Source organism: Bos mutus, chromosome 18 (assembly GCF_027580195.1).
Source record: "Bos mutus isolate GX-2022 chromosome 18, NWIPB_WYAK_1.1, whole genome shotgun sequence".
In the NCBI taxonomy this organism is placed as follows: Eukaryota; Metazoa; Chordata; class Mammalia; order Artiodactyla; family Bovidae; genus Bos; species Bos mutus.
Window position 1 is genome coordinate 60,762,222 of NC_091634.1, and position 27,877 is coordinate 60,790,098.

At 53.0% G+C, this 27,877-nt stretch overlaps 1 protein-coding gene across 2 annotated transcripts; it reads left to right on the top strand.

Annotated features, from left to right (window-relative positions):
• The first annotated feature begins 6,879 nt into the window (after positions 1-6,879).
• On the top strand, positions 6,880-20,818 carry LOC102266169 (C-type lectin domain family 18 member A). 2 transcript variants are annotated; one of them, XM_014477785.2, is made up of 12 exons: positions 6,880-7,248; positions 7,824-7,915; positions 10,003-10,242; positions 14,133-14,230; positions 14,626-14,747; positions 14,894-15,001; positions 15,359-15,451; positions 15,771-15,877; positions 16,216-16,345; positions 16,702-16,798; positions 17,998-18,089; positions 18,513-20,818. In XM_014477785.2, exons 1-12 carry the CDS (start codon positions 7,110-7,112, stop codon positions 18,548-18,550), a joined length of 1,356 nt encoding a protein of 451 aa, XP_014333271.2. In that variant the 5' UTR covers positions 6,880-7,109; the 3' UTR covers positions 18,551-20,818. The 2 variants fall into 2 exon arrangements, with proteins under 2 accessions (XP_014333271.2, XP_070244834.1); XM_070388733.1 differs by having other exon boundaries at positions 17,998-20,818.
• Positions 20,819-27,877: the final 7,059 nt, after the last annotated feature.

Sequence of the window (27,877 nt, forward strand, 5' to 3'; positions counted from 1 at the left end):
CTGACCTTTGACTCCATCCCTTCTTTTATCTGGGCTTCCCTGGTGACTCAGTGAAGAATCTGCCGGCAATGCGGGAGACCAGGGTTATTGGCTGTGCTGGGTTTTAACGAAGCACAGGGAATCTCGATCTTCACTGTGGCACGCAGTACCTTTCAGTTGCGGCCTGTGGGATCTTGTTCCCTGAACCCAGGGCCCCTGCACTGGGAGTGCAAAGTCCTACCCACTGGACCACCAGGCCCTCCTCTCTTCCTTCTCTGGAGCAGATAACCTGTCTCATCTCATCCCTGAGACCCTCGGGTAAACCTCCTTGCATCTGCAGCCCTGTCTTCCCCCGTCGGGTCTCGCGAGGCCCCGCCTCCGTCGGGGGACACCGCCTCGGCCGAGACGCAGGCAGACGGCGGGCTGGGTCTTTGGGAGCCGCCCTGGACTCTGCCCGGGTCGGCCCTCAGACCCCCGTGATACCCGCAAGTGCAGCGGGGCCGCCGACGGCCGCCTCTCCGCTGAGCGTGGGAGGGCTTCGCTCCGCCCTCCAGGCAAGTCGCCAAGACTGATCCCCGGTGGTCCGCCGACCAAGGACGCTCTTGATTAGTTACTAAGTCGGCTCTCACATTTTTGCGACCTCTTGCACTGTAGCTCACCAGACTCCTCTGTCCAGTGGATTCTCCAGGCAAGAGTACTGGAGCGGATTGTCATTTCCTTCTGCAGGGGATCTTCCCGACCCATGGGTGGAACCTATGTCTCCTGTATTGCAGGTGGATTGTTTACCACCGGGCCACTTGGGAAGCCCCAAAACATTCTAGTCCAGGACTTGAAGAAGGTTCTTTGGACTTCCCTGGGGGTCCAGTGGTTAGGAATCCACCTGCCGATACAGGGGACACAGGTTGGACCCAGGGAAGGGAAAATCCCACAGGCTGGGGAGCAACTAAGCTTGTGGTCCACAACCACTGAACCCCTACACTCTAGAGCACGAGCTCTGCAGCGAGAGAAGCCGCCGCACCTAGAGAAATCTGCTGCAACTAGAGAAAGCCACGCCCCAGCAATGAGGACCCAACGCAGCTAAAAATTTCAAAGAGAGAGATTTCAAATGTACTGCAAAGTTGAAAGCATCTTGCACCAAAATACCTAAGCTACATACATACATACACGCAGTCCCTCAGTCGTGTCCGACTCTCTGCCACCCCATGGACTGTAGCCCGCCAGACTTCTCTGTCCATGAGATTGTCCAGACAAGGATACTAGAGTGGGTTGCCATTTCCTCCTCCAGAGGACCTTGCCGACCCAGTGATCAAACTGGCATCCTCTGTGTCTCCTACATTGGCAGGTGGATTCTTGACCACTGAGCCGCCTGGGAAGCCCACACTGCTATTTATAGGATAGATAATCAACAAGGCCCTACTGTATAGCACAGGGAACTCAGTATTCTACAATAACCTGTATGAGAAAAGAATCTGGAAAAGAATGAATACATGTGTATGTATAACCGAGTAACTCTGCTGTACACCTGAAACTAACACAATTTTGTAAATCAACCATACTCCAGTAAATTTTTAAAATAAATCAATTGACCATAAGTTTAGCTCTTTATTTCTAGGGTGTCTATTCTGTTCCCTTGATCTATAGACCTATCTCTTCTCCATACCACATAGTTAGGTTTATTATAGTTTCATAGCAAGTTTTGAAATCCGCTAGTAGTAGTTCTCCTATTTTTTTCTTCTTCAGATTTGTTTTGGTTATTCTGATTCCTTTGCCTTTCCATATACATTTTAGGACCTAGTTCTCACTCAAAAAAAAAAAAGAGGGGCTTCCCTGGTGGTCCACTGATGAAGAATCTGCCTGCCAATGCAGGAGACAGGAATTTGATCCCTGGTCCAGGAAGATCACACGTGCCACGAGGCAGCTAAGCGCTCTCATCACAACCGCTGAAGCCCACATGCTCCAGAGCACATGCTCCAGAACGGAAGCCACCGCAATGAGGAGCCCGTGCACCACACCCAGAGAGTAGCCCCCACTCGGCACAACTGGAGAAGCCTGAGGACAGCACGAGGGCCCAGTGCAGCCAAGAATAGCGATGAATAAAATCGCTGTCCTGTCAAAAAAAAAGGCTGTGGGATTTTGATAGGAATTGCACTGAATCAGTAGATGAATCTGGAAATAACTGGTATCTTAACAATATTGAGTTGTTTAATCCATAAATGTGCAATGTCTCTCTATCTATTTAGATCTTCTTTCATTTCTCCCAGAAATGCTCTTTAGTCTTATGCATTTAGGTCTATACTTTTTATGCTATTGTGAATGGAAATATTTTGTCAACTTCATTTTTGTATTATTTGTAGTTTATTCGAATACAATTGATTTTTATATATTTATTTTGTATCCTGAGAACCTTGTCCCAGTAAGTTTAAAAAAAAATTGCCTAGGATTTTCTAAATTCAGTATCATATCATTTGCAGACCATTTTACCTCTTCCTTTCCAATCTGGATACCTTTGTTTTTCTTGAGCTAATTACACATTCAACAGTATAGTGTCGAGTGGAAGTGGTGAGAGTAGACATCCTTGCCTTTTTTCTGCTCTTAACTGAGGAACACATTTAGTCTTTCACCTTTAAATACAGTGTTAGCTGTAGTGTTTTCATAGGGGCTGTATGAATTTGCTAGGTTGCCATAAGAAGGTACCACAGACTGAGTGGCTTAAACAACAGAAATGTATTTACTCACAGTTCTGGAGGCTGGAAAGCCAAGATCAAGACATCAACAGGGCTGGTTTATTTTGAGTTCTCTCCTAGGCTTTTTGTTATTGTTTAGTTGCTAAGTCACGTCTGACCCTTTCTCGACATCATGCAGTGCAGCCCACCAGGCTCCTCTGTCCGTGGGATTTTCCAGGCAAGAATCCTGGAGCAGGTTGCCATTTCCTTCTCCAGGGGATCTTCCCGACCCAGGGATTGGATCTGTGTCTACTGCATTGAAGGCGGATTCTTTCCCACTGAGCCACCAGGGAAACCTCTCCTAGGCTTACGGATGGCCACTTTCTATGTCTTTGAGGAGTCTTCCCTCTGGGTACGTGTATCCTAACCTCCTCTTCTTATAAGAGCACCCGTCATATTGAGTTGGGACCCACCCAGTGACTCCTTTAACCTTATTTACCTCTTTAAAAACTCTATCTCCAAATGCAGTTACATCTTGAAGTACCAGGATTAGTATTTCAAGATATAAATTTGGGGGGATGCAAGTCATATAAGCCCATAACTGGGACCCTTTATCAAGATAAGAAATTGCCTTTCTGTTCCTAGTCTGTTGAGAATCTTCATACAGAATGGGTTTGGAATTTTATCAAATGCTCTTTCTGTGCCTTTGAAAGGATCATGCGTTTCATCCTTTGTTCTATTGTTACAGGGCGTGCGTGCTCAGTCTTTCTAGTGTCTGATTCTTTGCGACCTCATGGACTGTGGCCCACCAGGCTTCTTTGTCCACGGAATTTCACAGTCAAGAATACTGGAGGGGGCTGCCATTTCCTACTGCAGGGGATCGTCCCAACCAGGGATCAAACCCACATCTCTTACTCCTACACTGGCAGGTGGATTCTTTACCTCTCCACTACCTGGGAAGTCCTTCTATTAATACATTAATTGACTTCCATTTTGAACCAACCTTATATTCCTACTATAAATCCTACCCGGTCATGATGTTAATCCTTTTGTATAATGCTAGATTTTTATAATATTTCATTGAGGATTTTTGTGTTTGTATTCATGAGTGATCTTGATCTATAGTTTTCTTGAGATGTCTTTTGCTTTGGTAGCAGGATAATATTGATCTTGTAAGGTGAGTTGGAAAATCTTCCTCTTCTGATTTCTGGAAATGTTTATACATGATTGGTATTATTTCTCCTTTAAATATTGATAGAATTCCCCAGTAAAGTTAGTTGCACTTAGGCTTTTCTTTGTGGGAAGATTTTTCCATCCAATTTCTTTTGCTAGTATGGATGTACTTAGATTTTCTATTTCTTTTTTTTAGATTTTCTATTTCTTCCTGACTCAATTTTGGTCATTTATCTTTCTAGAAATTTGTCCATTGTACTTTTGTTGTCTGTTTTATTGACATAAAGTTGCTCTTAACACTCTCTTACGACCTTTCTGATTTCTATAGGATCCATTGAGGTGCTGTCCCCTCTTCCCTTCATGCTTTGGACAAACTTTGTCTTTTCTCTCTTTTACAGTGTTTATTAAATAAAAATTTTAAACTGTACAATGTGTATAGCAGCTTTATTCATAATAAACAAAAGCTTAAAACAACCTCATATCCATCAATAGTAATGAAAATAGAGTGAAACACTATCATCTGTTAAAGGAGCGGTGGAAACAGCCACTGATACAGGCAACAGCGCAGACGAATCTCACAGATCCACAGAGCAGAGGAGTCCACGCCTCAAAGCGGGTGTATTCTGAGTCCGTTTACATGAAATTTGGGGGAGCTTCCCAGGTGGTGCTAGTGGAAAGAATCTGTCTGCCAATGCAGGAGATGCAAGAGATGCAGGCTTGATCCCTGGGTTGGGACAATCCCCTGGAGCAGGAAATGGCAACCCACTCCGCTACTCATGTCTGGGAAATCCCAGGGACAGAGGACCGTAGTGGGCTACAGTCCATGGGATTGCAGAGAGTCGGATATGACTGAGTAACTAAGAATGGCACACATTATAAATAAATGGTGATCGAATGGTGATAATAAATGGCAATAGAATACATAGTGATTTCTATGGTGATAGAAATCAGAAGAGAGGTTTCAGACTTCCCTGGTGGCCCAGGGGTTAAGAATCCCCATGCCAACGGATGGTGCATGGGTTGGATCCCTGGTCCAGGAAGGTCCCACACGCTGTGGGGTAACCACGCCTGTGCACCACAGCCCCTGAAGCCTGGGCACCTAGAGCCCATGCTCTGCAACAGGAGAAGGCACCGCAAAGAAAGCCCTTGCACTGCAACTAGAGAGAGGCCGCTGCTCCCTGCGACTAAAGCCCGCACACATCAGCAGACCCAGAGCAGCCAAAATAAAAAAGTCAATATATAAATAATTTTTTAAAAGAAGAGAAGTTGCTTATTGGGAAACACTTTTTACAAGAAGGGGAATGCGTGCCCATTCTCAAAACCCATCCCAGCCACTCAGCAGACTCCAGGAAAAGGTCTGGACCCAGGAGGAAATACTATGTACACCAAGGTGCAATGCCCCAGGCAGGGAGTCCAGGGAGGCTGTCACCCTGCTTCACACCACTGGCCCAAGACCCGGGGTGGCAGTGACGACCCCAGGGTCGCACAGGGCTCCTTGGTCGGAACCTGGTTCTGACGTCGGTCTGGTGTTTGCTCTGCTCTGCTTCTCCCCTTCTGGCTCCTGCACGCGGGGCTCGCCCTGGCCTCCTCTCACAGTGAGCCAGGGCTGCTCAAAAGTCGCTCCACTCCAGGCCCAAGGTATAATTTCCTCCCACCTGCTCTGCTGCCCCGCATGGTATTCCAGGAAAACCAGCCATGTTTATTTTCAAAGCCCAGGAGCCGGAATTGGGTCTTTTGTTACCTGGAGCAGAGCAGGGCTGTGGGAATTGAATTCACAGGGCCAAGATGGGAACTAAGGCAGGTCGGCTCTCGATCAGCCGCGGGTACCCTGTGCTTGCTGGGTGACCTGGGGCCAGGCCCTGAGACACACTGACCCCAGCTTCCCCAACTACAGACTGAGCACCTCGTCTTCCCTGCCACGGGCTGTTGCAACAACCAAGTGAACTCAATATTTGAAGCTGCTTTGTAAACTCTATAGAAAAAGATCCCCATTTTATTAAGCATTGCTGGGATCCAGACAGGGTGCCCTTGAGGTTGTCTGGTCATCTGTCTGAGAATAAACGCCCCAGGCCCTGAGACATCTAGGGGGACACCCAACCCCAGGCTGGCTTTGGGGTTCTTGTGCCTGACCCTGTCTCCACGCCCCAAAAGGTAACCATGTTCTATCGTGTTCCCCGCCCTCACCCCCAGCCGCAAAAGCCAGGCCCACTGGCATCTCAGGAAAGCTTCTGAGGAATTGACACCTGGCCTGGCCCAGGGTTCAAGGGTCACACAAACTTCAGGAGGAGGAAGCATCTGGCTTGCAGTCCTGTCCCCTGTGAATGGCTGAGTAACTTTCAGTCTGCCCAAGGGGGACACACTTTTATTTTCTAGGAGCTGTGGGCACCTTCCAGCTGATTCTGCGGGGACCCTGCCAGCCAGTGTAGTCGGGCCTCGGAGCACCAGGGCAGCCAGCTGCCCTTCTGCCTGTGGGCCCGGAGGCTGACTTGTTCCCTGGGGACTGCAGCCACCAGGAGCATCACGTGCTCCCTGCTTTCCCCGCTCCAGGTCGGCAGTCACGTGGGTGGGGGCACCAGGGCTGGGGCCCAGTCCCCCACATCGCTCAGAAGGACCGTCCTAAGGTACCCATGGAGTAGCCCCCGCCCACTCCCCTATAAACCCACGGCCCTGGTGCCCCCACCCACCGGTGGCACCTGACTGGTGTGCGGTTACCACCTGCTTATGTTTAATTCATGGCTGGGGGTTGGGACGAGCTTCCCAAGAAAGGAAAGAACTCCCCTGGGGTCTTGCCCAGTTCCTGCCTGCCCATAGGGTACGAGGCCCCAGCCTCCTTGGGCCAGGGGCTGAGAAGAGAAGCTGCTGATGAGCCTGGAGGACACTATTCCAGCCTGGGCATTGCTATTATTCGTTAATCTGCAGCCCTGGAATGTCTGCGGGCCAATCAGCAGTGTCTTCGAGGGCTCCCCGAGGGCTCCAATAATCCTGCAATGATTAGCAAGGGCCACGGGGTCACTGCGAACCACTCAGTAGGTTGGTCGACTGGCTGTTGGCGGGCGGGGGCGGGCAGGCGGGCAGGCCCACGGCCAGGGGAGGGAGGGCGCCCCGGGATGGGAGCTGTCTGCCTCCTTCCATGCCAGCGCTGACAACGGGGGCTGTCCAGACACCGATTACTCAGCAGCCTCCCCTTTGTCTGCCAGCCCCGTGTTACTCCTCAAGATCGTGAATAGCTCTGTCCAGTCTGGGAAGTGAGCTGGACTGCTGAGCCAGGCAGAGCCCAGAGCCACCACCAGGCCCATGCTGAGGCTGGAGCCCTCGCACAGGCCTGAAGGCCACCGGCCTGGCCTCCTGCCCTTGCTCCTAGCTCTCCTTGGCACAACGTGGGCAGGGGTGCAGCCACTCCAGCTGCAGGAGCAGCAGGTTCCAATGCCTGAAGGTAAGGGGGCCACGGGGTGAGGGAAACTTGGAGATGCTCTGAGGGTCCTGGGGGCTTCCAGGAGCCAGTTCCCAGGCCTGAGCCCAGGCAGGCTGGTGCAGTTGAAAGAGCCACCCCGGAACATTCCGGGGGCCTGAGAGGGGTGCTGGAGGATGGAGCTGGGGCAGGAGAATGAAGGGGCATGGGCCCCAAGGTCGGGGGGAGGAAGAACAAGGAGGTGCCCTGCAAGCGGCAGGGGAGACTGGCTAAGAGGAGCCCCAGGCAGAGGGGCTGCCGGGACCCCAGGCTGCGGCCCTCCTCATACCCAGCCCCCCCACCCCCCGCCCCGGGGCACATCCCCTCGGTCACCCCACCCCAGCTCTCAGCCTCCTTTACACCCACACCTGTCTGTCTCAGTCCCCCTCCTTTCTCCGCCTCTCTCCTTCTCCCCATCCCTCTGCTCCGGTCCCCCTATGTGCCCACCAGCATCTGCCCCGTCTAGGGTTTTGCTCCATAAGTGCAAGGCTGCATCTCATTGCACCGCGGTGGCCCCAAGGGCTGCTGCCCAGGTGGCCTGACCTTGTCTCCCACCCTAGTCCTGAGCAAGAAGGAGAGCTTCCTCCTGGTGTCCCTGCACAACCGTCTGCGAAGCCGGGTCCACCCGCCTGCGGCCAACATGCAGAGAATGGTGCGTACCCTTACCGGCCCGGCTCATGGGGCGGAGGGGCGACCCTGACGGGCTGGGAGGCCGTACTGCGGCCAGGCTCTCTTGCACCAGCAGGGCTGGAGGGGTGGCCGCCCCTGGCTCACAGCGGGCCGGCCGTGCCTGATCACGGGGAGAGCCACGGCTCCCTCCTCCCGGAAAGACAGCCCTCGGGCTTTGCTTGCATCCCTTCTCGTTGCCCCGGAGACCGGAAGACATGGATAGAGTGGGGTCCCCTCCTCCGGGAAAGCGGAGGTCACAAAGGCGTCCCAGCGGGAAGGGAGGCTCGTCGGGGCGGGAAAGGCAGCCCGCTGGGCGGGGGCGAGGGCTTGTGTGCGACCCAACCCTGCTTCTCCAGCAGTTTATCCAGGCGACCAGGAGGGGCCCCTTCACCCGGGCCAGGGAGGGGGTGCAGGGTTTCCCAGCACTCCCTCGGGGCTGCGGAGTCGGAGGTGTCACCTTGGGGCCCCCCCAGTACAGCCCCCGGCTGCTCCCGCCCACGTAACGGTCCAGGGAGCGAGGGGGGACCAGCGTGGGGCCGGCCAGGTTCCCCATGGCTGCTTCCCACAAACTCCTCCGAGGCTGCGGCGACCTTGAGCGCTCGGGGTCAGTTTCCCAGGAGGTGGGGGCGGGGCGGGTGGGGGCGGGGGTCGCCTCTCCCCTTTCCCGCCTCTGCATGTGCTCAGCCCCTCCCCCGGGCCCAGGTCCTGGCTCCCGACTCCCACACGCACGCAGCCCTAGGGCCTGGAGTGAGGGTGCTTCTGGTCAAGCCCTGCACTTCCCACGGCCCTTGTGCCTGAGTCTAAGAAAAGAGCACCTCTTTAAAAACCAAGTGGAGCCCCACGGCTCAGCTTCTGTCACACGCACAGCTCTGGCCCTGGGCACCCATGGGAGGCTGAGGCCCTGATGGGCCCCGTGCAGCCCCCATCAGCAGTGAAATCTCAACCACCGTCTGCTGGGGTCAGGCCCTAAGTGCAGCACTTTGCTCCCTGCAGCCATGTAATCCTCACACCATCTTATCCTGTGGGTACCTTATTACCGCCCCCTCTTTTTTTTGGCTGTGCTGCATGGCTTGTGGGATCTCAGTTCTCTGAGCAGGGACTGAACCAGGGCCCTGAAAACCCAGAACCCTAACCACTAGGCAACCAGGGAGCTCCCACCTTACTATCCCATTTTACAGAAGAGTATGTTCAGTCTCATGGAGATTAGGAGACGGCTGGAGGTCACACAACTGGAATGAGGTGGCAGGGCTGGACCCGGGCATGACAATAGAGTGACACATGTCATCTTGGTTGCTGAGGCCCCTGTTTCAGAGGAGGGGGCTGGTGGATGGGGCAGGGACGCCTGGTTGGGGAGAGTGGATTGGCTCCACTCCAGAGAGTTCTGCCTGCTGAGACCAAAGCAGAGGCCCTGGAGACCTCTTACACCCTCTCGGGTCCGGTGTCCCAGCTGGAGCCCCTACACACTCCAAAACCAGAATTAGGGAATAAGACCCAGCAGCATGGCTGTTGCAACTTTTTACATCACAGAAGGGACGCCAAGAGGGAGCCTTTCTTTTTTTTTTTTTTTTTTCAAGAGGGAGCCTTTCTGACAATGACCAGGGCCAGGTTCACCTAGCACAGAACCAGTTCGGAAGCCGTGGGCACGGCAGAGCTCACGTTAGGGATGGGAAAGATTACAGCAGAGGCCCACCCCATCACCTGGGCTAGCACTCGCCCCCAGGAACACCCGGCCCCTTAGTGGGGTGGAGTCCTGGGCAGGGCCTGAGGGTCCCATCACTAGAGGCTCTCAGTGCTGGGCGAGCCGGGCTCTGGGATGGGGGGGCCAGATGGGCAGGTGGCTTTCCCACAGCCTGGAGCGCCCCCTGCAGGTCCTGCCTGCCTTTCCCTGGCCCCGAGGATGCGGGCGAAACCAGCTCAGAGCGCTCAAGCCGCCAAGCGTGATCCCTGCTCGAGGGCTCTCCTTGTAGGCGCACGGCCTCTGGTCGTGCTGCGGTGCCGAGCAGGGGTGGGTCAGTCGGGCCTAGCCCGGGGCCCCTATTGATGCTGCTGTGTGTGCCCCCCGCCCCCCAGGACTGGAGCGACAGCCTGGCCTGGCAAGCCCAGGCCCGGGCGGCCCTCTGCGGTGCCCCCGCCCCGAGCCCGGCCTCTGTTCCGCGGGCCGCCCGGCACGTGGGCTGGAACGCGCAGCTGCTGCCCGCGGGCTCTGTGACCTTCGTGCACGTAGTGGGCCTGTGGTTCTCCGAGGGGCGGCAGTACAGCCACGCGGCGGCCGAGTGCGCCCCCAACGCCACCTGCGCCCGCTACACTCAGGTGAGGCCGCCCTTCTCAACCAGGGCCCCTGCCCTGCTGGGCTGCTCCTAGGGTCTACAGTTTGTCCTAAAACTGGTGGTCGCTTGTCCTCCCGTTGCTGCTGCTGCTAAGTCGCTTCAGTCGTGTCCAACTCTGTGCGACCCCAGAGACGGCAGCCCACCAGGCTCCCCCGTCTTGGAATTCTCCAGGCAAGAACACTGGAGTGGGTTGCCATTTCCTTCTCCAATGCATGAAAGTGAAAAGTGAAAGTGAAGTTGCTCAGTCATGTCTGACTCTTAGTGACCCCATGGACTGCAGCCCACCAGGCTCCTCCATCCATGGGATTTTCCAGGCAAGTGTACTGGAGTGGGGGGCCGCTCCAATCACTTCAGATCTTCAGATAACATTTGTAAGATTTACTTCCATTGATTTGAGCAAGCATGGGAGATTCACTATGAATAAACTACAATTGGGGGGCATCTGGGGTTACTTTTTTTTTAACTATTCCAAGTCACACCACAACACATAAATCCCAGCTCAGGCCCTCTTGGACACACGGGTCCAGAGTTCCTCTAAGATAGCAGTCCCCAACCTTTTTGGCATCAGAGACAGTTTGTGTAAAAGACAGGTTTTCCACAGACTGAAATTGAGGGAGATGGTTTCCAGATGATTCTAGTGCATTGCATTTATTGTGTACTTTGTGTCTATTATTATTCCATCAGCTTCACCTCAGATCATCAGGTACTAGATCCTGGAGACCGGGACTCCCGCCCTAGGATACACTTAGAAGGGGAGTGGCTGGGTCAGAGGGAGCACGCACCGACAGCCTTGCTACCTGTTGTCAAAGTGGTGTCCCCTACTCCACTCCTGTCCGCAAACCAGTTCTCACTTCCCAGGACTGTCAGCTCCTTAATTTTTGCCGCCTTGATGCTGTGGAACACTCCCTCATTCTGTTTTTAATTTCCATTTCTCTGATTGCCTGTGAGACTGAGCCTCTTTTCTGTTCTGCTTCATTGCTGGTTAATTTCATCTTTCCCTTAATAACTTACAAGCATCTTTTCTATATTCTTTATACTTTTGTTGGTCATATTGGTTGCAACCATATGTTTCTAACATATGGCTTGTATTTTCTCTTTGTTTATGTGACTTTTTGTAAGAAATCTTCAGAGAATTTTAATATTAATGTAATCAAACTTCTCGTGTTTTTTATTATGGTTCATCCATTTGTTGTATTATGTTTAAGAAATCCTATTCAACTCTGACATCAGGAAGATATTCTTTCTTTTCTTCCAAAGTTTAAATGTTTTCCTTTTTTCATATTGAAGTCATTAAGCCACCAGGTGATGTAGAATTTCATTTTATCTTTTTTTTTTTTTTTACTTCTGTATTAAGTATTGACTCTTTCCCCCACGGACTCTAATGCCATCTCAGTCATATACCAAGCTCCCATATCTGCTGAGTTCTCTCTTCTTGTTGCTTTTTTTTTTTATTACTCTGAACATATGTGCTTTAATTATTATGGCTTCATACAAAGCTTTTTGACAGGAAAATCCCCCATCTTATTATTATTGTTCAAAAGTTTCCTGACTATTCTAGATTCTTACTACTAATTTTTTCATATGAACTTAATAAGTAGCCTTTACAGACATTTCTTTCCAATCTATAGCCTTACCTACTTCCCTTTCCTCCCATATTATTTTTAAGCAAATTTTAGACTTCTAATTTTATCCATAAATAAGCATATATGTCTAAAAGATAACTTTTTCATTCCACACTCTACCAATGTAGAGGGCCCAGGTTCAATCCCTGGTCAGGGAACTAGATCCCACATGCCACAACTAAAAACATCTTTCTAAAAAATAATCACAATACCAACATTAATATATATTTTTAAATGTTAACGCTTCCCTGCCTTCCTACTTGCAGGACTGTAATTCACCTATGTACCGTCTGTTACAATAGTTAATCAAACACTAAAATACTTATGTATTAGTAAACAGTTGTTACCCCACGTTCCCAGAAGGTACCTGTCCTAGCCTCTTCCCTGGAACACCTAGGATTTCTCCTGTATCTAGAATCAGAGCAGGTGTACTTGTCACAGTAGTGGGTCTCTAGGATCCTGCTCCAGCCCAGCACCTATTCTGATTAACAAGCCGCTTGACCACCAGGGAAGTCCCTCCATTATAATGTCATCTTTGACTTTGAAGTGTATGCTTAAATTTCCTAACTAGGTTTTCTCCTTTGTTGTTTAGTCGCTAAGTCATGTCTGACTCTTTTGCGACCCCATGGACTGTGGCCCGCCAGGCTCCTCTGTCCACGGGATTTCCAAGGCAAGAATACTGGAGTGGGTTGCCATTTTCCTTCTCCAGGGGATCGTCCCGACCCAGGGATCAAACCCAAGTCTTCTACATTGGCAGGAAGATTCTTTACCACTGAGCCACCAGGGAAGCCAGGTTTTCTCCTTTACTTACTTCTAAATTACTTCCTTTAGATTTTATTACATTGAATTCATAGAATGTGATCTGTAAGACATAGGTTATCTGGTAGTTATTGAATCTTGCTTTGCAGCTATTAGGCTTCCCTGAGAGCTCAGCTGGTAAAGAATCTGCCTGCAATGCAGGAGACCCCAGTTTGATTCCTGGGTTGGGGAGATCTGCTGGAGAAGGGATAGGCTACCCACTCCAGTATTCTTGGGCTTCCCTCGTGGCTTAGCTGTTAAAGAATCGACCTGCAATGCGGGAGATCTAGGTTCAGTTCCTGGGTTGGGAAGATCCCCTGGAGAAGGGAAAGGCTATCCACTCCAGTATTCTGGCCTGGAGAATTCTATGGACTATATAGTCCATGGGGTCACAAAGAGTCAGACAGGACTGAGCAACTTTCATTTTCACTTTGCTGTTTAGTGAGGGATCAATGTCTGCAAAATTCCATGCACTCCTAAAAAGAATGTACATTCTCTACTTGTTGGAGAGATATATATATATGATTACACGGGCGTATCTCCCAGCCTCATGCTGGTCATTTTTAGTAGCTACTGGAGTTTGCTGGGCTATTCTTGGGTATTGACCATTTGTGTTATTTCCAAGTGGTCACTGATTCTAATACTTTAAACCTAAGTTTTGAATACTAGTAAAAACCTGTATCAGGTAGCTATTGATGCCTGACACACTATCCCAAAATTTAGCATCCTGTGATTTTGCAGCTTGGCAGTTTGGGTTGGGCTCGGTTGGGAGTTTCCTCTGGTCTTGGCAGCACTCACTCTTGCAACCGTAACCAGCTGCTGGGTAGGCTAGGAGCTGGCTGTCCACAGTGGCCTCAGTGGATCCTCTCTGCCCTCTAAGGTTCTTCAGCCTCCAGCAGGCTTGTTCACATGGTGGCTGAGCATGAGAGAGAATGAGTGGAAACTGCAGGGTCTCCTGAGACCTAGGTTTAAAACGGCTAGACTATCATTTCTCTGGCATTGTATTGAGCAACACAAGCCATGGGGCCAGCCATTTTCGAGGCGTGGGAGACTCCTCCTCTTGATGCAAAACCACATTTTGTAAAGATGGGCTGTGGGGAGTCGTGAAGTGTTGGGGCCATTTTTGCAACCGTCACAAGGCCTTTGATGTCCAGGTCTTCCTGTTGCCACTCTCCTCCAGCCATCCAGTCTCCCCGCCCTTCAGGTATCTGCAGACCCTCACCTCCCCACCCAGGAGGCCTTTCTAGACTATTCCCATCCATCCTTATAGCCCTGCGCAGCACAGCTGCTCTGCTCCTGGGGTCCCCAGGGAGGTGACAAAACTGTTTATCTGCCCGGTTTGGGGCAAAAGTGCCTGCCCTCCCCGGGGGAGCATCCTGCAGGCTGCAGGTCCCCAGACTGGGAGTGGAGGGAGGCCCACGACAGGGTGTCTGAGCCTCCGTGTCTCCTGCAGCTCGTGTGGGCCACCTCGAGCCAGCTGGGCTGTGGGCGGCACCTCTGCTCTGGGGCCCAGGGCGAGCTGGAAGCCTTTGTCTGCGCCTACTCTCCCGGGTAAGCCCCCTGCATGGCAGAGCCCTGCCGTCTCCCGCTGGGCTGCAGGGCAGGGGTGCTCTCAGCCAGGGTGAGACACCCACACACCCATAGGCCTTTACCCCTGGGTCTGCACCCCTGGTGGGAGAGAGCAGCACCCAGGATTCTGGCCATGCAGAGCATGACTTCTGCTCAGTCGCCCCTTCCTGGAAGCACCATCCTGCATTCAGGAAATCTGTCCAGTATTCGTTTGGAGGTCATCTTTTCTCTCCTGGGAAATCTCCCTGTCTCACCCAGCTCCCTGACTCCCTGGCGGGGCAGGAAGGAACTGACAGGGGCTGCGGGCAGGCAGCAGGGCCTGTCCCTGCCACGGCCAAGGCCAGGTCCTTGCAGCCCTCCGCTGCTTGCTTTCGCAGAGGGAACTGGGAGGTCAACGGGAAGACCATCGTCCCCTACAAGAAGGGTGCCTGGTGTTCGCTCTGCACGGCCAGCGTCTCGGGCTGCTTTAAAGCCTGGGACCACGCAGGGGGGCTCTGTGGTAAGTGCCCCCACCAGCGGGTCTGATGCGGTGATGCAGAGGAGGGTGGCAGGCTGTCCCAGAAGCCCTGGCCCTCAGCACCCAGGGAGGCACCGCCTGACCTGCCCAGAGAAGGCCCGCTCAGCATTTCCTTTCTGTCTGACCAGAGGTCCCCAGGAACCCGTGTCGCATGAGCTGCCGGAACCACGGCCATCTCAACGTTAGTACCTGCCACTGCCACTGCCCCCCCGGATACACAGGCAGATACTGTCAAGGTGAGGGGCACCTGGAGCCGGGTCGGGGCACCCGGGTGAGTGAAGCGCGCACAGCGTATCCTCGTCCAGTAGGCATCCACTGAGCACCAACTGTCGGCCAGACCCTGAGCCCTGCAGGGGATTGCAAGTGAAACCGGATCTGGCCCGTAGGCTCTGGGAGGGTGCAGAGAGGGCAGCTGAGGATCCCGGCTGGATTCCTTTTCTGCCCATCGCCCAGCTCTGTGACCACGAGCAGCTCCCCCAGCTCTGATTCGCTTCTCTTGACAAGATCAAACCAAAGATGCCAAAGAGCACAGAGGAGCCCCGGGCGGGTTTCTTGCTGGGGTTGGCATCCGTGCACATCCTCCATCCTGGCAGTGCGGTGCAGCGTGCGGTGTGTGCACGGCCGGTTCCGGGAAGAGGAGTGTTCCTGCGTCTGTGACGTCGGCTTCGGGGGAGCCCAGTGTGCCAGTGAGTCCTGCCACACAGCCCACCCTGGGCCCCTCAGTGAGGGCTGGGTCCCACCCGGACCAGCCCACAGATGCCCATGGTGTGCACTCTCGCCCACTCCCTGAGTGAACTTGGCCATGGTGGGGGGGTCTTTACACCCCAGAAACAGCACTGCTGCAATCACAGATTATCTTTTTTGAGAGAGAGAGCTGGTTGTTACATATTTACCAGCTTGGGAGCAGGTGGCCAGGGAAGGGGCACCCTGAGCCTTAACACCCTGCAGGACAGGAAGCATGACCTCTCTGAGGTTCTACACAAACTCAGGCTCCCCTCCCGCCAGCCAAGGTGCGCTTTCCCTTCCACACCTGCGATCTGAGGATAGATGGAGACTGCTTCATGGTGTCCTCGGAGGCGGACACCTACTATGGCGCCAAGATGAAATGCCAGGTAACGCTCACCCCACCTTCCTGCCAGCTGCCCCCTTCATGGAGGGACCCTGTCTTAAGAGATGCATTCCTTCGACCTCTCAACTTACTAATGCTGGCGAGCAATCCCGATGTCTTTAGGACACTGAGCAGGTGAAACAAACCCTTCCCAGGCTGGGACCCTGCCAGAGGAGAGGTGGGCAGGGGAGAGGAAGGCGGGAGGCTTTGGTGGGGATGGGTGGCTGGGGACAGCCTGGCTGGCACATAGGTTTGACGTCCGTGGCCACAGTGGGCAGCGGGAGGGACAGGAGGGGCTGGCCTGCACTCTGGGGTCAGCGTGACCCAGAGTTGGGGTTACAGGGCAAGGGCGGGGTGCTCGCCCAGATTGAGAGCCAGAAAGTGCAGGACATCCTGGCCTTCTACCTGGGCCGCCTGGAGACCACCAACGAGGTGACCGACAGTGACTTTGAGACCAGGAACTTCTGGATCGGTGAGTGCCTGGGTGATATTGGGGGGGGGTTGCCGTGTGTGTCCACGCGCGTGCAGTGCTCGTGGGGCTGGGACACCCACGCCCCTCCAGGGATCTGCACTGTGGTAACCCGGAGCCCTGCCAGCAGTCAGGGCGTGGTGAGGGCTCAGAGCCCAGAATGGAGCCACAAGTCAGGCTGATGCGTCCCCTCCCCAGGGAGAGAGCTGACGGAGAGGAGCCGGAAGTGCGGAGCGGGGTCTCAGGGCTGGGGGCCTACTGGGCATCGGGCAGCAGGCTCCAGGCAGGCCCTCAGCCCAGGGAGCGGGCGGGGTCCGGGGACCTCGGGTGCGGGGCCAACCTTGGCTGCTGTGGCCCAGGGCTCACCTACAAGAGCGCCAAGGACTCCTTCCGCTGGACCACGGGGGAGCACCAGTCCTTCACAAGCTTCGCCTTTGGGCAGCCAGACAACCAGGGGTGAGCCCTCTACTGCCCACCTTCCCACTGGGGCCTGAGTGCTGAATCCTTGGACACGACCAGACTCCCACCCGCCTGCCTCCTGCCCAAGTGCCCTGAGGGCCTGGGCCTCCCTGGGGTCCTCATGCCGGGAGGTGCAGGCACGGCTGGGTGTGGGCCTGGTGCTGGACGAGGCACATCCCTGACCCAGGGCTCACTTAAAAGACAGGGACCCCAGAAGGCTGTGTGCCCCCACTGTCCCCATCGTCCCCTCAGAGGCCTCTCCATCTCCCTCCTATCTACCCTGCCCTGCCCCCGGTGCCCCCTCTGCCTGCATCAATACCTAGCTGCTCTCTGCTGGCCACCCTCCAGCATCAGCCCTCACACTCATCTGCCCACCAGCCACCCTGCACCGCCTGGCCTTCAAAGCCCGGGGATGCCCCGGGCAGGGGTGGAGGGGGTCAGGGGGTGCACGGGGTAGGGGTGGAGGTCAGGGGTGCCCGGGACCAGGGTCAGGGGATGCCCGGGGCGGGGGTGAAGATCAGGGGTGCCCGGGGCGGGGGCGAAGGAGGTCAGGGGTGCCCGGGGTGGGGGCAGAGGTCGGGGGTGCGCTGGGCGGGGGTGAAGGGTGTCAGAGGGTCCGGGGGCGGGGATGGAGGGGATCAAGGGGGCCCAGGGCGGGGGTGGAGGGGGTCAGGGGGTCCCCGGGGCGGGGGCGGAGGAGGTCAGGGGTTCCCGGGGTGAGGGCAGAGGTCAGGGGGTGGGCGGGGCAGGGGTGGAGGCGGTCAGAGGGTGCCTGGGGCGGGGGTGGAGGCGGTCAGGCTGTGTGCCCACCTAGACTCCCGAGCGCCCCTACCTCCCTGAGAGCAGCCATGCCGGGCCTGGGCCCGCCCCTAGACGGCCTCGGCCTGGTGGGAAGAAGGACACAGCCTGTCCGATCCCCGTTGGGGCCTGGGGGCGGGGCTGGGGCGGGGCTGGGGGCGGGCCGTAGCAGCAGGCGGAGGCGCCCCTGAGAAGGGAGGAGCTAGAGCGGCTGGAGGAGCAGGTGTGGAGACCGGGGAGCCGGGTCGGGGGGAGCTCCGACTCCTAGAGACCCCTGTGAATTTGGAGTGGGGCACCGGGAGGCCCAGGCTGGGCGCAGGTGGCCCCCGGGAGGGGGCTTGGAGCCTCTCCCCGCCTCCTGCCTCCCTCCTCCACTTGAGCACCTCCTCGGCCCGCAGGTTTGGCAACTGCGTGGAGCTGCAGGCGTCAGCGGCCTTCAACTGGAATGACCAGCGCTGCAAAACCCGCAACCGCTACATCTGCCAGTTTGGTGAGGGCCTTCCCGTGGCTCCCTGCCTTGGCCCCTGGCCCCGGGGGTGCCGGGCGACAGCCCTGCAGTGTCTGAACACTGGGCCCGAGGCTATCCTGCCCATCCTGGGCCTGCAGGCCCCTGGAGCCCGGAGCGGGAGACGGCCCCCGTCCACACAGACCCGAACTGCACCCGGCCGGGGATTTCTCAAGGTTCCTTGTCTCCGGCCACTAACGCCATCACACTGGGCCCTGCTGGGTGCGCCCTGATTCCCTCAAGCGCCGTGAACTGTGAGGGCAGAGGTGAAGCCTCGCCCGGCCCCGCAGCCCCTGCTGAGGGATCTGGAGCTCCCTGGGGGTCCCGTGGAGGCCATTTCTGAACCTGGTGCGGCAGGGCCCCATCCCAGGACAGTCACCGGCCCTTGTTCTTCCTCTTCCTTTCCAGCTCGAGAGCACATCTCCCGCTGGGACCCAGGGCACTGAGATTCAGCCGTGCCCCTCCCCAGCCAGGGCCTGGACGCACAGCCCCGCTGGCCTGCCTGCCCTCCCCTGTAGAACCAGGGCCTGGCTGGGACTGCGGCCAACAACCAAAGAGGTCTCAGACCTTGCAGGATGTCGGGCGGGGTACAAGAGAGGCCGACAGAGGCTGGTGGAGGAGGAGGGGGAGCGTGGGTGCCCGCACCCCCGGCCTGCTTTTAATTGGGAAGATGGGGCTTAATCAGGCCCTGAAACAGGAGTCCGGACCAGCAGGGAGAAGCGCCTGCTCCAGCCCACCCAGGCTGGACCCTCTGGGCAGATGGAGGCTCCCCCACCACCCACGGTGCACCCCACAAAGGATTAAACTAGGTTATGGATGAGCCAGACTTGCACACGCCCATTGTGAGTGGGGGATTCAGACCACCCAGAATGGTTCCGGCAGACTGGCCTCCTCCCACCCGCCCCGCTCCCTGCTTACCCACAGGACCCAGGCCCCCCTCCGGAGGTTTTCAGACCCTCGGTCCTGAATAAGGCGCAGACTCAGGAGCCTCACTCGCACCCCTGACTTCTAGCCCCTCTCACCTCTGCCTCTGTCTGTGGGCTTTGGTTTCTGTTCACACCTCCCCCTTTATTCTTACGGCTGCTTCTCCGCGGCTCTTCTTTCTTTGTGATTACCTGAACTTGGGTCTTTGTGGCCCCATGGCTTCCCTGTTCCTAGGGTGGTGAGAGGGTGAGTGCCAGCAGGTACTACCATCCGTGTCCAGAATGGCGCATGGCTGCTCGTGCAAATGTCGAGTCACTGTGCTGGCTGGAAGGACTGGTATGGCCTTGGCTTGTGGAGCTGGGAGAAGCAAATCAGTCGGAGTTCTTGGTGGCATCCAACAGAAACACAGAAACTGCTCTGGCAAGTCATGACAGAAAAGGAGCGTATCAAAAAGGCAATAATTTTTTTAAACGGGCAAAGGATTTGAATAGACAGTTCTCCAAAGAAGATGTACAAATGGCCAACAAGCACGTGATAAGATGTTCACCACCACTAGCCATTAGGCAATCCAAACAGAAACCAGAATGAAACACCAGTTCACATCCATTAGGGAGGCTGTTAGCAACAAAACGGACAGTAACGAGTGTTGATGACGGCAGGGACGTGTTGGGGCCCTCGTACATTGCTGGTGGGAAAGTATAGTGGTGCAGTCACCGTGGAAAACCGTGTGGCGATTCCTCGAAAGGTTAAGCACCACTACCATATGACCCAACAACTTAACTCCTAGGAATGCACAGAAGAGACATGAAAACAAGTTCTCAAACAAATTCTTAAACACAAAATTCACAGCAGCATTATTCACAATAGCCAAAAGGTAGAAACAACCCCCAAATCCATCAATGTTTAAATAGCTAACAAATAGCAGTGCATACATGCAATGGAATATTCAGTTCAGTTCAGTTCAGTCGCTCAGTCGTGTCCAACTCTGTACGACCCCATGAATCACAGCACGCCAGGCCTCCCTGTCCATCACCAACTCCCGGAGTTCACTCAGACTCACGTCCATCCAGTCAGTGATGCCATCCAGCCATCTCATCCTCTGTCGTCCCCTTCTCCTCCTGCCCCCAATCCCTCCCAGCATCAGAGTCTTTTCCAATGAGTCAACTCTTCACATGAGGTGGCCAAAGTACTGGAGTTTCAGCTTTAGCATCATTCCTTCCAAAGAAATCCCAGGGCTGATCTCCTTCAGAATGGACTGTTTGGATCTCCTTGCAGTCCAAGGCACTCTCAAGAGTCTTCTCCAACACCACAGTTCAAAAGCATCAATTCTTTGGCGCTCAGCTTTCTTCACAGTCCAACTCTCACACCCATACATGACCACTGGAAAAACCATAGCCTTGACTAGACGGACCTTTGTTGGCAATGTAATGTCTCTGCGTTTCAATATGCTATCTAGGTTGGTCATAACTTTTCTTCCAAGGAGTAAGTGTCTTTTAATTTCATGGCTGCAGTCACCATCTGCAGTGATTTTGGAGCCCCCAAAATAAAGTCTGACACTGTTTCCCCATCTATTTCCCATGAAGTGATGGGACCAGATGCCATGATCTTCGTTTTCTGAATGTTGAGCTTTTAAGCCAACTTTTTCACTCTCCACTTTCACTTTCATCAAGAGGCTTTTTAGTTGCTCTTCACTTTCTGCCATAAGGGTGGTGTCATCTGCATATCTGAGGTTATTGATATTTCTGCTGGAAATCTTGATTCCAGCTTGTGCTTCTTCCAGCCCAGCGTTTCTCATGATGTACTCTGCATATAAGTTAAATAAGCAGTGTGACAATATACAGCCTTGACGTACTCCTTTTCCTATTTGGAACCAGTCTGTTGTTCCATGTCCAGTTCTAACTGTTGCTTCCTGACCTGCATATAGGTTTCTCAAGAGGCAGGTGAGGTGCTCTGGTATTCCATTAAAAGGAATGAAGGGGACTTCCCACTAGGGGTGGTCTAGTGGCTAAGACTGTTCTCCCAGTGCAGGGGAACGCGCAGGTTTGACCCCTAATCAGGGAACTAGATCCTACCTGCTGCCACTGAAAGACCCTGCATGCCATAGCTAAGACCCGATGCAGCCAAACAAATATTTTTTTTAGAAAAAGGAATGAAGTACTAATACAGGCTACCAGGTGGATAAACCTTGAACAGACTATTTTAAGTGAAAGAAGCCAGTCACAAAAGATCCCATATTGCATGATTCCATTTATCTGAACTAGTCAGAAAAGGATAAATCCAGAGATGCAGACTGGCGGATGCCAAGAGAAATGGGAAAATGAGGGTGTGGGTTTTATTTTGAAATGATAAAAATGTTTTGGAATTTAGAGTTAGTGGCTGCAGAACATTGTAGATGTATTCAGTGCCACTGACTTGGTTAATTTTATGTTATGCAAATTTCCCTTCAGTTTTTTTTTTTTTTAAAGACAGTGGTTGGTCACAGGACCCCCGGTAGAGTGAGAGTCGCACTGGGGGCCTGTCTGGCCAGAAACAGTGCTCCAAGCTCTGCTACAAAGCCCGTCTGGGTAGACTCCCATCCAGACATAGGAAGTGCAGAGCCTACCCCACAGCAGCAATATGGGAGCCACCTTTGTGGAGACTGAGGCTGGCAATCCAGCACCCTGGTGAGCCTCTAATGCCCCAGATGCCGTGTTTCCATTCAGCTGCAGCCTCCCCCACCAGCGGGCCTGGCACTACGGCACTTCCCCACCACCGTGTTTTCTCAACAACGTGACAAAGGACACACTGGAAGCGAGGCAGCTGACCACGGCGGCGCCTCCGTGGTGGGTCACAGACCAGCGGCATTGGCATCACCTGGGATCTTGTTAGAAAAGCGGGTTTTCAGCTGCTCCGAAGCTAATCTGAGTTCTAACCAGACCTCCAGCCACTTCAGATGCAGGCTCAGGTGGGACAGCCTGACAGAGGCAGTGTCTGGGTCTAAAGTCACCTGATTGGAGGACAGGCTCTGACACTTGCGAACTGTGTGATTTTGGGCAACTTATTAACACATAGGGGTCCCGCTGTCCCAGTCTGCCTGGAACCACCCTGGTTTCAGCACTCACAGTCCCAGAAACCTGGGAAGCCTCTCTGTCCCAGACAAACAGGACAGTTGGTCACCCTAAAACATCTCTCTGCCTCGTGATTCTTTTCCGTAAAATGAAGAAGATAAAGCGAGTTAATACATCACGGTGTTTGAAACAGCCTAGTGAGGGTAAACGCTGACGAATGTCAGCTGGGCTGAGCCAATACCCTCACTTCTCAATTCCTCTGTCAACATTAGATCATCTAAACTTCATTTGTTAACCTAATAAAATTGTTAAATAAACAAAGTGTTTAAACTGTCCCTTACAGAATAGTAAATGCTCAGTAAGTTTCAGCTATTCTTATTTGTATTCTTATTATCTATTAGCTAGTATCATTGGGCCACGATCGAGCCCACGGGTTTTGGTTTTATATATATACAGTTTATTTGGCTGTGCCGGGTCTTAGTTGCAGCATGCGGGATCTAGTTCCCTGACCAGGGATTGAACCCAGGCCCCCTGCGTGGGCAGCGTGGAGTCCTAATCACTGGACTAGCAGGGAAGTCCCAAGTCCAGGTTTTAAGTGACCATCAGAGCAAACAGTTAGAAGCATCCCAGACACTCATGGTAGCCCCAGTTCAGTTCAGTTCAGTTGGTCTCGTGGTTCTTTCGGTGTTCCAATATCCTTCTTCCAGATTTGACGTCATTGGTCCCTGGGGGCCTGCCGAGATCTGCCTTGTTATTCAAGTCTGGAGAACATAAGGGGTAATGGGGCAGGACACACGGGTCTCCTTCAGGGCAGGGGCATTCCAGAGTGTATTATTTAAGGAAATGCTAACTGCTGACCTGGTTGCACAGTGCAAAGGGGAAGGGAACCCAGGCTGCGCAGGGCCCCTGGTACCTGCAGCACACGGCTCCCCACTCACCCAGGGCGCTGGCATTCAGGGGGTCCGCTCGGGAAGCAGGAGGGTGGGTGGTCACTCAGAGGATGCCACAGGTCAGTGCACCCCCTGCCTTCTGTCGCCACTGGCCACACCTCAGCCACACAGCACACTAAGCGCAAGGGAGGGTGGGCACGTCCACCTAGACGTGTGCCCAGGAGGAAAGGGATCCGGGTTTGGCAAAGAGCTAGTGAATTTCTGCTTCCCAGACCTTCAGAATGACCAAGAAGAGTCCTTTTGGCCCACAGGGGAGCCTCTGCACGGTGGGGTCCTGAGTCCACCACACCTTTCTGCTAGGCTGATTCTAACTGCTTCAGCTCTTGGCTCTCCAGTTTCCCTAGTTAGAGACAGAGAGAGGGTGTGAAGCCACCTGAGAGCATCATTTTATGCTGTTGTTTAGTCGTTAAGTCGTATCCAACTCTTGCAACTCCCTGGACTATAGCCCGCCAGGCTCCTCTGTCCATTGGACCTTCCAGACAAGAATACTGGAGTGGGTTGCCATTTCCTTCTCCAGGGGATCTTCCTGACCCAGGGATTGAACCCGAGGCTCCTACATTGGCAGGCAGATCCTTTACCATTGAACCACAAAGGAAGCCCGATGTCATTGTATAGCCATTGATTAGGTCTTAAGTTTGGGTTGTAACTCTCTGAACCTTGCCACCAAAGGTTTAAAAATTCCCTGATTTTCAAACCATGTCTTGAACCCAGAAGCCTGGAGCCTCCAGAGCCAGGTCTGGAGCTCACCTTTTTTTCCTCTAAGCTGCTGGTGCTGCCAGCACAGCGCCCTGCCCCACAGCCTCTGATTTCAGAGTAATCTTCATATGCCTCTATGGCAAGAGCCACCAGGCCCCGAAAGCCGGTCCTAGCTGGGTGCTTTGTTCTGGGCACCACAAGATTAGCTGTCTTGCCATGGCATGCCGTGGGCAGTTAGTGTCCTGTCCCCTAATGCTGGCTGGGTTGTCACTGGCTTCTGGCCGTCTGCCAGCCTTACATCACCCGCATTTCCCACAGGGCTTCTGGTTCCATCCACTTCTGGTCCTATTTTTGTTATCAACCAAGATTCTTACTTTTAAGTAAGAGAAACTGAGTCTGGTGACTAAGCAGAAATGGAATTTGTCCAAGATACTGGTTAGTTCCCAGGAGTTCTGGAAGGTTGGAGGGTCAGATCTGGAAGAAGCGCCCTGCCTCTGCTGGGCACAGATGCCACGACAGACACCATCACCCGGGGTGGACATGCCACCTCCTTTGAAAGCTGGCGGTAGCTGCTGCCGCTGCTGCCATCAACTGCTAAGATGGGCTTCTTCCACCGGCAGCTTTAACTTAAAGTTAAAGCTGGGCGAGTGGGTCTGATCAGAGGAGCCAGGTCATGTGTCCAGGCCCTTGCTGCAAGGTTAGGAAAAGGAGGCAGAAAGGGGCCTTTTCAGCTTATTTCACAGCAGGCAGGCTCTGTCTTAAAGCTGGAGGATACTTCTAACATAGGAAGGGGTCTTCGATGTGGGACAGCCGAAAGAAAGACTCAGGTTCACGACAAGAGGCCACCTGGCGCCTGGCACCTTGGCCTGCAACACTGGCCTTGTTACCCCGTGCTCTAACCAGGGGCCTCTCCAGCCTTTGGATTCTGTGCAGGGTGAGGTGGGTAACAGGGCACCCCTACACAAAGGCAGTGAGGCCTGGAGGTGCTGACACAATCGGGCTCTGCTTATAGCAGAGCCTGTCAGTAAGGGTCTTTCAGTAAGTCCTCCAACTTCTTGGAACACCGTGGTTTCAAGGCAGGGGACTGAGATCTCATTACTCCTCTCAAGTTGCTCTCCATGTGACCCTGGGCACCTTCCAAGCCTTTCTGTAAGATGGGGAGCATCGGGATTTCCCTGGCGGTCCTGTGGCTAAGACTTCACCTTCCAATGCAGGAGGTACTGGTTCAATCCCTGGTCAGAGAACTAAAGATCCCACATGCCACAGAGCAACTAAGCCCAAAGGTCCCTTCAGATCCAAAATTAAATTAAAAAAAAAAAAAAGATGGGGCACATATACCTTGCAAAGTTGTTATAAGGATTAAACAAGATGATGGATGTAAAGTTTGTAGCACAATGCCTGGCAAATAGCTGGAATTCAATCACTGTTGGCTGCCGGTTACAACTGTAACATGGGGGTGATACGATCACCCTTCCCTCTCTTCCTGGGAGCTCTGTGAAAACAATGGACTATTCTGCACATCTGTGAACTCGGGGGACGTGCTTGGGAATCAGCGTGGGAACTCTGGGGACAGCTGTTCAGTATGGCCGCCTCCGTCAGCTGCTCTTCTCTTCTCTTACTCTTGCCCCTTCCGTCAGCTTGGCCTCTGTTTCAGCCTTCTTCTTTCTTCCCATCTGACTGCCAGCCTCCCCATCCTTGCATCATCATTATGACTCCCATTCATTAACTGTCCTACCCACATTCTGGGTGCTCAAGCTTTTCACAACCAGGGGGAATGCAAGAGGGTGTCCCTTAGGAAATCGCTCTGGGAGTCTTTGTAAGAGGTGAACACGGAGCAAAGACCTCTTCCCTATTTCCTGGTTCTTGGCCCCTATGATTATGAATCACTACACTGTCTCCTGTACCTTACGCTATACATCAACTATATTTCAATTTTTTTAAATGAAAAATAAGAAGAATGTCCATGGTGGTCCAGGAGTTAAGAATCTGCCCTGCAATGCAGGGGACACAGGTTCAGTCCCTGGTCTGGGAAGATTCCACAAGCCTTGGGCAACGAAGCTCTTGAGCCACAGCTACTGAAGCCTGTACAGTCTAAAGTCTTTGCTCTGCAAGAAGAGAAGCCAGCACACGCAATGAAGAGTAGCGCCCCCACCCACCCCTCCCGGCTCTCTGCCAACTGGAGAAAGCCCGCCCAGCAGCAAGGAAGACGCGGCACAGTCAAAGATAAATAAAATTTAAAAAAGAAGACTCAGCTTTTCTGAGTAAGGTCTCATAAAGACAGAATCTTATTGTTTCTTAGGCAGAGTACATTTAAGGCAAAGAAACTCTGCCTTCTTCATAGAGAGGAAAAACCAAATTCTAATTTTGTACCAGTGTATTTTTGATGTTAAAACTCATTTTAGGGACATCCCTTGTAGTTCAGTGGCTGAGACTCCACGCTCCCAATGCCGGGCGGCCCAGGTTCGATTCCTGGTCAGGGAACTAGATTCCCACATGCAACAACTAAAGACCCTGCATGCTGCAACAAAGATCAAAAGCCCCACGTGCCACAACAGACCTGGCATTGTGAAATAAATAACTAAATATGAAGACAGCCTGAGCCTATTTGATTAGCAAACCCAGACCAAGAAAGTTGCATATTTACTTCCACTATTGACAATTCTGAAAATATGCCTGTTTTTATTCACACCAACAAACTTAAGCTAGCTTTTACTTATCAACCATTATTCCAGATCACATGAACTGGAAAAACATGTGAGTTAGTTTCTATATTTCTGAGAGTATACTTAATTTATACATGCTTAATTTTATTTTAAGCCAACTAAATAGCGCTCCTTACAAATTAATTTTGGCAACACCATCTGAAGGCAGAAAAATATCACATGCCTGTAACATACACACGTGAAAGTGAAAGTGATGTCGCTCAGTTGTGTCCGACTCTCTTCGACCCAGCCCACCAGGCTTCTCTGTCCATGGGATTTTCCAGGCAAGTGTACTGGAGTGGGTTGCCATTTCCTTCTCCAGGGGATCTTCCTGACCCAGGCATGGAACCCAGGTCTCCTGCACTGCAGGCAGATGCTTTACCCTCTGAGCCACTAGGGATGCCCAAATAGACACACATAATATGCAGGCAGACATAAAGATCTTATAGCTTTTCTTTTAAAAAAACTTTAGCCATGTCCCAGGTATAAAACTCAAGTCCAAGTTATTTTTTCTGGCAGATGGAATAAATTAATGTTACCTGATCAGATGGTCAGTTTTTCATCAAAAATTTTTTATTCGCCTGTAGTAAGAATCCTTTTAAAGCTGTGGTTTTTTAAAAAAATTTATCTTTTAGAAACTTCTGCATACCAATTGAAGAATGAATTTAGTTGTCTCGGAAAGGTTTGGAATTCTCTCTTTTATGGGTGCCCCTTTGAAAAATGAAAGTGTTTTTGTGACCCCGTGGACTGTAGCCCACCAGGATCCTCTGTCCATAGTATTTTCCAGGCAAGAACAGAGGAGTGGGTTGCCATTCCCTTATCCGGGGGATCTTCCCAACCCAGGACTGAACCTAGGTCTCCTGCATTGCAGGCAGATTCTTTACCACCTAAGCCACCAGACTGGTACATAAGGAGTTCCCTTTAGGTGAACTTATCTAAAGCAATGTTTCCCCAGGATGGCCATTATAACTCTAAATTCTCTAAAAGTTCACCTATTTTTCCAGAAAGGCACAAGTGCTTGTCCAAAAATTAGGTGAAGCTATCTTGCCTTTGGATTCCCTAAAATGTCTTAATTATGAGGGGCTCTGTTTTCCAACTGGAGAAGGAAATGGCAACCCACTCCAGTGTTCTTGCCTGGAGAATCCCAGGGAGGGGGGAGCCTGGTGAGCTGCCGTCTATGGGGTCGCACAGAGTCGGACACGACTGAAGCGACTTAGCAGCAGCAGCAGCTGTTTTCCAACAGCTGTTTTAAAACATTAGGAATCACATGTTCTCCCTGCTTTTGAACAGGAAGGGTGACTTACCAGGGAATCCAGTCCAGTGGTTAGGACTCCATGTTTTCACTGCTGAGGGCCCGGGTTCAAGCCTTAAGATTCCACAAGCTGCATGGAGCAGCCACCGCCCTCCACCAGCCCCTGCAAAAAATAGCAGGAGATATTAATAAAATCCCCATG

What these genes read in the sequence shown, in the direction of transcription:
- LOC102266169 (XM_070388733.1), top strand. Translation starts at nt 7,110, where the DNA reads ATGCTGAGGCTGGAGCCCTCGCACAGGCCTGAAGGCCACCGGCCTGGC. An exon ending in CCTGCGCCCGCTACACTCAG is followed by an intron (nt 10,243 to 14,132) that starts GTGAGGCCGCCC and finishes TGTCTCCTGCAG; the next exon opens with CTCGTGTGGGCCACCTCGAG. An exon ending in GCGCCAAGATGAAATGCCAG is followed by an intron (nt 15,878 to 16,215) that starts GTAACGCTCACC and finishes TTGGGGTTACAG; the next exon opens with GGCAAGGGCGGGGTGCTCGC.